General features: G+C 39.4%; 1 protein-coding gene across 1 annotated transcript in view; it reads right to left on the reverse strand.

Moving 5' to 3' along the window:
* Positions 1 to 7,552, reverse strand: part of CHPT1 (choline phosphotransferase 1) — a gene marked incomplete at its 5' end in the record, with an annotated part of 12,649 nt that extends 5,097 nt beyond the window's left edge. The window contains 5 exons of the mRNA XM_010178494.1: positions 1,008 to 1,166; positions 1,555 to 1,686; positions 3,250 to 3,334; positions 6,213 to 6,354; positions 7,405 to 7,552. Of these exons, the coding sequence (XP_010176796.1) occupies positions 1,008 to 1,166; positions 1,555 to 1,686; positions 3,250 to 3,334; positions 6,213 to 6,354; positions 7,405 to 7,552 (666 nt within the window). The remainder of the gene's footprint in view (positions 1 to 1,007; positions 1,167 to 1,554; positions 1,687 to 3,249; positions 3,335 to 6,212; positions 6,355 to 7,404) is intronic.
* Between the last annotated feature and the right edge of the window lie 946 nt (positions 7,553 to 8,498).

The following is an 8,498-nucleotide window of genomic DNA, read 5'->3' on the forward strand; positions in this document are numbered from 1 at the left end:
GGCATGATGTGCAACAGCTGTGCAGGGTTAGTGCCCATGGAGCAGCTCTGGCACAGCCACACAAACTGCACAGACCTTGGCTCATGGCTCCACTGGGCCTCTCACCTGGCCACGCCTTCAGCTTTTACTGCAGTTTGCTCTCTCCAGAGTGCCTGAAGCACAAGGCCTCCTGAAAAAGTATCCGAATACTGTGAGAGCTAAACCCACGAAATCCTTTCCCCACTCCCTTTACAGATTTGCCTGGAGCAGGCTATCCTCAAAGCTACACGTAAAGCATCAAGGAGATCACGGCTTGCTCAGAAGCGCCCGTGAGCGAGCTGACATACATACAGCTGGTTACAAGGACCCGGTGTCCTCTGAACGAGCAGGGGAGCCAAGGTGTTTGACAGAAGAGACAAGTTCAGTCCTAAGGCTCAGCCCTCTCTCTTATCAGCATTCTCTCTCTTGAACCAAGTTAGTAGCTTACTAAGTGAACTCCTGTTTGTTTGGCAGTAAAGTCTGTAGAATACCTATTTTCTAGTGTTTGAAAAATCAGGCGACTGGATAACTGTTGTTAGCACATATGTAGTAAGGCAGATTATTTTTTTTTAAACGAATTGATGAGGTTTTTAATTACAGAAGAGAGAAAGATAGAAAAGTTTATGTCTTCATTTTAATGATTAAAGTAAATTCCTGTTTCTGATAATTAAATCTGAAGTCACAGCACTGTTAGTAAGGCTTGAGGGACCACAGTTATGATGTTAAAGACAGACAGTACATTTGTAGGGAGCAAGTTAAACAAAACTGCAAGTTCTAACCAATACATTCAACAGGAAGTTGAACAGGAAGTGTTTGCATCGGTGTCATATATAATTTCTCTGTAGTTCACTGTCTTGGTCATAATGAAACTGGTTATACAGTGGCAGAGCAGAATGGAAAAATCTGCACAGTGCTCAGGGATCCAGCGAGCATTAAGCCAAGAACTAGGTTAGTTTTAGGAGGTTTAAGACTGAAACAAGATTCCTTACCACCAACTTCTGTGAGATTTTAGCATTCACAAATCCAAATGTCAAGACATACAGGCAAGAATGTTTTTCAAACAGCTGAGTTGCAGACTTTTTATAGATCATAATGGCCAGTGTGATAAGCAGTCCAATGTGCAGGCCGGGTGAAAGAACACTTGTTCCCTGAAATACAAATGGGCAGAAAATTTGTCTTAGGCTTCAGTCACACAGTAAGGTCCAGACTTTATACATATTGCAAATCCCAATAAACAAAACCAGAGTTGTCAAAACTCAGGGAAAGTCCATTAGCATTATGCCAATGCTGTAAGTTTCCTTTGCAGTGGCCACTAACCAAGTTCGTAAGAAAATTCACTGCCAGTTCCTGCGACAGGAGAAATCCAGTAACAGGTACAGAGAAGGCAGATAATCAAGTCTTTGCTTTAGCCATCCAACACTCACATGCTTGTCTGCTTAAATGCTTAAACAGATAAAACCCTTACGATCATGTGAAATGCCATAAATTACGGGCAAAAATTATTCAAACCTCATTCAGATTTTTAAAGCAACTTACTGCTATTGTAGATCCATTCTTTCCAACCCCTCCACCAAAGATGACACGGAAATAATTGAAAAAAGAAAGTGCTGTCCCACACAGTATGCCAAAAACTGCAAGGAACTTCAGTTCTAAGCCCACCATAGGGACCTTAGCAGGAAAAAAAACAAGAGAAAGATATTAAAAGTTAAGGATAACACTTTTTAAAAAAAGTAATTTAAAAAGCTACTGATACCTACTACATAATTGTTTTATTTCAACTGTCACTTTCCCAGGAACAAGCCCAGGGGGACAGTGTTTAGAATTCATTTCCTTACTGAGAAGACAACTAATTTCTTTTGTAATGTTTAAACTCAACTTTTGAGCACTTAAGTTCTGGTCTTGAAATTCTGTTTACCCGTACAATGTTCTTCAAATATTTTTACTACATAAGCAAAACCTTGACACAGACAGCTGCATCACCAAGGCATGGGAGAGGGGAGAAGGACGGTTCCTTCTATTTTACTGGGTAACACAACACTGAGCCACAGGAAACACAAACACCATCTGCCTGCTTTGTGTTTTGGTACATGTTATTTGTATGCTGTATCTTTGCATTTAGAATAGTCTCCAGATACAAATTTTAATTAAACAGTTACCTTTCAGAATCAATTGCAGTTTCAAGGAAACTTCCAAAGGCAGCAGAGGATTTAAAAAAAAAAAAGAAGTAGTAATAAATTGAAACCATTGACTATATTTTTGAGTATAGATTGTTTTGAGATACAGCATAACTACCACAGATTTTAATACTGAAGAAAAATCAATCATAATTAAAGTCTAATGCACTTTCTTTATTTTCCAACATGAAAATAAGCTGTTTGAAAATAGAATAAAAAGCATTTTGCAGGATGGGGAAAGGAAACAAAATTTAGCTAAACATTTCTTAATTGCTGAGTAAACTCATGAATTAATTTGAATTACTTGCTGGTTTGTATTTAGATTAATTTGCATTGGTTAGCAATAGCATGGGATGGTCTCAGCTCTTCCATGTGCTATAACCAAGCAGAACTATACGTTCTGAGCAAAGGATGAAGATGTCAATGCAACGTACTTCTGATACTGTCCAGTACAGTGCATCTTTACAGATCAGAATAAAAGCCAGAGATAGGGAAATGCTTTTGGACAGAAAACAATTCTTTAAATATAGATACTTACATTTATGTCAGTTCTGACATAACTTAAAAATCAGTGCATCTCCATCAGCATCTAAATATGGATTACTTAACCAAAAACCCTCTTAACCTCATCCCATGGTTTTGTTAAACTAAAGCATTTAGTCTTTAAGTTTTAAAATAAAGCATCCTATAAATCATTTAACTGAACAGAAATGTATACCTTACAATAAAATATACAAAAGAAATAAAACTAGAGCAAAAACTACCTGTGAAGGATCTGCAGAGTTTTAATTCCAGATCAGAAGTTTATATATGGCAGATGGGGTCTTTTTTTCCTCTATGTAGCTCTAAATTTGTGCATAGGAAGTCACACCATGATACCCAAGTTAACTACAGCATAAAAATAACCTACGTTTGTACAATAAGCTAAAACACAACGCAAGGCAACTAGTAGGTGTTGGTGGCACTGGCACAGGATAGCTTCAAATACCTCAGGAACTGGGAACATCTAACAGAAACCGAATACTCAAGAGGGACTCTGAATACTTAATACACTTACCTTATAGTCCCATATTGCTGGGCCACCATACGCAGACACCAGGAGCAGCACCGTTATGGCTATCTGAACTTCAGTGACATCAACTCTACGGAGGGAAAAAAGAGAGAGTTAGTTAAAGAAAAGGTCTTTTTGCTGTCAGTGTAAGGCAGGTGGGGAAGGAAACAACAAACAGTGACTATAAATTATCTCCTTACAAGTACTTCAAATTACCTCAATGTATATAGAATATTATTTTCCTTGACTGAGAAAGGCACTCTATATGGAGACACGCATTTTTGGTTCGGATATAAATTAAACCTATACTCCTTATCTATCACAAGCTACGTATAATTTTAATAGGGGAAAAATTTTAATGAATACATTGTCGACTATTTGAGAATTTTGTATAAATTTACAGACTTGTTGCTGTGTTAAGTAACAAATCAAACTTGAAGGCAAGCTCGCAGTAAATGCAATCAAACATTCCATTAAAAGCCTATCATACAAAGTATGGACCATGAAGAGCAGGCTGGGACAGAGAAGATTTCTTTAAACCATCATAACATGAAAACTTGACAGCCTGCAAAACACAAGGACATTATTTTGAGGACTGAGTCAGTGGATAGCTAAGCATCTGTCCTGTTTCAGAGGACATAAGTGATATCTTGCTTTTTTCCAAACAATAATTTTTTAAAAGAGTTTGCCTTATATGGCCCCAAAAGTTTAGACTCTGTATTCCACCTTTTGTTCTCAGACAAGACAGCCCAACTCTGTCTTACTGTATTTGACTGCTGAAATGTTTTGAGAAGACCTGAATATATAAAAAGAGTTCAGCAGAGGCTCAAGAGAAAGAGTCAATACTTTCAATAAAGCTTTAAAATAAATAAAGTAAGTGTGCACCCCTAAGGTACCTTTTATGCCACCAAAGCTTTTGAGACAGGTACCTGATCTTTGTACTGAAGTTACCAGCAAACAGTGATAATGGATATTTAAAATACAACATTTCTTTAAGCAGTTAGTCTGTGCTGGGGAGAAACGGGACAGCGCTGGTGGGAGGGGGCTTTTCCCCCTCTACCAGGGATGAAATGTTACATGTGCCCAGTCACTGCTGGAGCTGCACACTGAACTTGTTGGTTACGTCATGCAAAAGCATCCATACGCAAGTGCAAGTCTCAGAGCTCACACTCTGTACTATGTAAACCTGGATTTCTAAGCTGTACTGCACTGTGGTGGCTGGTGGCGGGAGGAGGCGCAAACTCCAAGCTGAGTCATTCTATGTGCCAAAGTTTAGTTCTTAATTTTACAGAGGCTCAGATGGTCAGTTACAACACAGCCCAAATCAGAGTCCAAACATTTTAATCAGCCACTGTGCCATACCTGGTCTAGTGGAAGGTGTCCCTGCTGATGGCAGGGGTTGGAACTAGATGATCTTTAAGGTCCCTTCCAACCCAAACCATTCTATGATTCTACATAACCTGACAGTGGCACAGTACCCAGCTGCTCAGGTCCTTCCTGGCCATCAGCACTAGGACGCTCTCATCTGTCATCTGACTTCTAAAATCAAATGCTGCTAATTCAGGAATGGCATCAGTGAAAACTTCCACCCATGTTGTTATGTATGATCACATTTAGTGCAATATACTGTTGCCTTCATTTAAACTCTCATCTCTATGCTTAAGAGAAAGAAAATTGTGAGCCTTGAAAAAACTGACGTGTTTTCACTAAACAGAAATAAGTTATTTTGTAGAAAAGTTGTGTCCGTTTACTTCAATGAGGAAGCACGGAACACCAGGCCATTCTGAACTGCTTGTATATGCACTATCACTATATTTACATAGAAGCCATTCAGGTTTTAATTAAGATTTTTTTTAATGTGGTACAGGAGTCTCAGTGCCTTCCTGATGTACATTCTTACATTTTATGCAAGAACAAAGGGCACAGAAAAGCAATCATGTATGCAAAATCCCAGAGCTCATGGCACAGTGCATCTCCCTTCAGCGAAGTCCACTGTCATGTACATTTGCTAAGGTGTTTCCTGCAGGCCAGAGCTAAGTAGGACTATAAGCAGGTGACTTAGCAAGTGACTAGGATTATCAGAAGGAGAGCCTTCATCTGTTATGTATTTCCAATTTTGCTGCTACATAAGTCTCTGAGATTTCCTTTCCTCATTTCAGAAATCATTACTAAAGCACATCTTATTGTTTAAAACCAGCAAAAATAGCAGCAGTCCCTACACTATTAGGAGTTAAATTGAAATTGTTATCTTCTACCTGAATGTCATTGACTCCTCCTCCTACACTGCAGTGAGAACAGATGAAATTTCTACAAAATCATGAACAGCATCACAGCAATCAATAAAACTGTGACCTAACACAAAACCAGTATGAGCCAGACTAAAAGCAAAGCCCCCACATAAGCCTGGGGTAATTCTACAAGCACTGCCATAGCTCTGTGGAACCCCTTGACAAAGGATGCAATGGATGCAGAGAGTTTCTTTGAAGGAAGACTGAAGATGTCTATGGGAGAGAAAGTCATGATCAGGGTAATTTCTCTAAACATGCACATGGTTCAGAGTCTCCTGGGCTGGAACTGTTCTGTGGCTGGGAGATTATGAAGGGAGGGAGATGCTTGCTTTGTCCCTACTCCTACACAGAGTACTTGTTTACACCGCAGGCAAGACCTCTCTGGCCTGAGCCTGCATGGTGCTTGTATGGGTTCCAAGAACAAATCTGCAGACAAAAGAGCCAAAGGCATGCAAATAAAGCAGATATAGCCAAAATCAGCTGCTAAAACAAGTCCTCTGCTCAGTATTATGCAGTTTTAAAGTACTTGCCAGGTAAAACACAAGTCTGCTAGGGCAGAAGGGAGATGAGGAAGAAGGTGAGAGGAAGAGAGAGCAGGGGAAAAAACAGGAAGAAATGGAAATCAAGTAGCTAGCAGTCTCAGACATTAAGCCACATGTACTTCTAAAGATACCTACTTACTTTCCAAACCTTAGTATGCCTGAGACATATGTCTGCCAGTGAGCAGAATAGAACATGAACAGTCCCACAAAACAACAGAAAAACAACCAGTCAGGATTTGTTCCTAGTCGGATTGCTATGCAGGATCCAAGGACAACAAAAACTGAAAAGCAGAAATGAACATGTTAGTCATAGACCCTCTGTGCTGGCAGTTAAGAATAAATAAATAATAAAAAATAAATCACAAGGCATTTTACATCATTGTAACAAAGTAATGACATGACTGATACTTCACTGAGCAGCTAATCTCAGGGACAGTCCTGGCAGGAGAGACCAAAACACCAGACTCCTTTTCTCCCAGGCAGGGGCCCTGCCTTCTAACCTATAGTGGTCATTCTCCCTTCTTTCCTTGTCATCTCATGTTCTTTGCAAGGGATGGCTGCAACTGAAGGGCTCAGCTCAGAGACACTGGCAGTTGCACTTCCCTGGGAAGTGAGGTGTAAAGAACTTACCAAATCCCAGGGCAAATATTTCAGCCAGTAAGCTTTTACAGAAGTACAGGCACTGCGACCAGCAGCAGCTAAGTTATGGAAAGTAAAACTGAGCAAGGCTTACTTTTTAAGGACTCCAAATCAACTCTTTTCAAACTCATTCTTCTAAGGAATATAAATTATCCTTCTCCTAAGTGCCAGGCTGGATGCTCTGTTACCAAACTGATATTTTGGCGCCTCACTCCTAAAGCAGAATCCTTAGTTTCACATGCCAGCATCAGTCTTTCAGGTTCTTAGAATCCTTTATGAGGCATCCCCTGTACCCTACTGGAAAACACAGGCTATGTACCGTAAAAAATCTCCAAGCATCCTCTAACTGAATTATTTGTTCACCACCTAGCTCTTTCAAAGAGCACTGCACGTGAGGATGCACAGTAAGAGCAGAACACACGTTACCCAACATCTGCCAAAGGTACTTCTGAAATATCCTCCCCGATACTGGTCAGGGATGCAAAGGTCAGGGGCAGCCTTGGCTGCAGTGACCAGGAGATGGTGAAGTTATCCTAAAAGAAAGGAACATGCTGACTCTGCTCTGATCAGGGGCTTGGACTAGATGTTCTCCAGAGGTCCTTTCCCTCTTCTACAAAACTGTGATTAATCCGCTCCTCTTGAAAACAGGTAACTTTAAAAACTTAGGATGGGTAACAGTAGGTTAAGGCTACCTGTGGAAATAGAATCGCAACCATGATCAAAGAGTTCTCCTAGAGGAGAACTACTGTTTGTTCTTCTGGCTTGCTTCCCATCAATGGCATCCAGAGACTGGTAGATAAAAAGTCCTACTGCACCCAGGACGTATGCCCAACAAGGAGCCTGAAAGAGATTCACATAAAAGGTCACTAGGCAGTTCCCAATTTCTTAGCTGATAATCTGTATCATTAAAGGTAAAATACTGTTCAGCACAAAACTATACTACATTGTGCTATTTGTTACTTAGTTAATGGAAAACCTAAATTCCTTGCACTAGTCTCTACCTGGACTGTAGTAACTACTATAATGAACTACTCCGGGTACACCAGTGAAATACAGGTCCTTCTATTTATTAAAAAAAACCCAAAAAACTAAACCCACGTTAACCTCCCTTCTGTATCAACCAACTTATTTTTCCTCCTTAAAATCACAGTATTTCTATAATAATTTGTATTCTTTGTGCTGAAAAATGTTACAAAAATAAAATTAATCTTTAAAAAAAGAAAGTAGTAGCAAGGCACTTACAAAACTTCTCAGCAGTTTATGTGATAGATGCTCAGAAGAGTTGCTCAGATTTACAAAATATAGATATAAAAACACATTACATTTTACTAAATGAAGATTCAACTTTCAGGGAATGAGATTTTTTTCTAATGCAGAAAAAAATGACTACATAGGCACACTGGACAAGGGTTTGAAGAAATTAAATCATTCACTAAACATGAAGGAGCAAGTATCTACTTAACGTAGACTATCAGTTTCAAAAGAAGCTGTGAGTCAGTTACATTAACAGCAGTCTTTGGTTCAAAGGAACTGTCCTACAGCAGCACCTTTCAAAAGCATTATTTTCATATGTACAGTCACTTACGTCTTTGTCTAGGAATTAGTTTTTACTAACAATTATAAATAACACCTTTTGAACAAAGTACGGGTAACATTTTTGCTTCAAGTAGTTCCCAGCAGTATCCTTAACATTTAGAAGCACTGTTCCCAAAAAGAGTCAAAGTTAGGAATAAATAGTGGAAATGCAACTTGCAGGTTAAACAAGTGTGGTGGTTTGGGTGGATTC

The sequence above is a fragment of the Antrostomus carolinensis genome, unplaced genomic scaffold (genome assembly GCF_000700745.2).
Source record: "Antrostomus carolinensis isolate BGI_N321 unplaced genomic scaffold, ASM70074v2 scaffold49211, whole genome shotgun sequence".
NCBI lineage: Eukaryota > Metazoa > Chordata > Aves > Caprimulgiformes > Caprimulgidae > Antrostomus > Antrostomus carolinensis.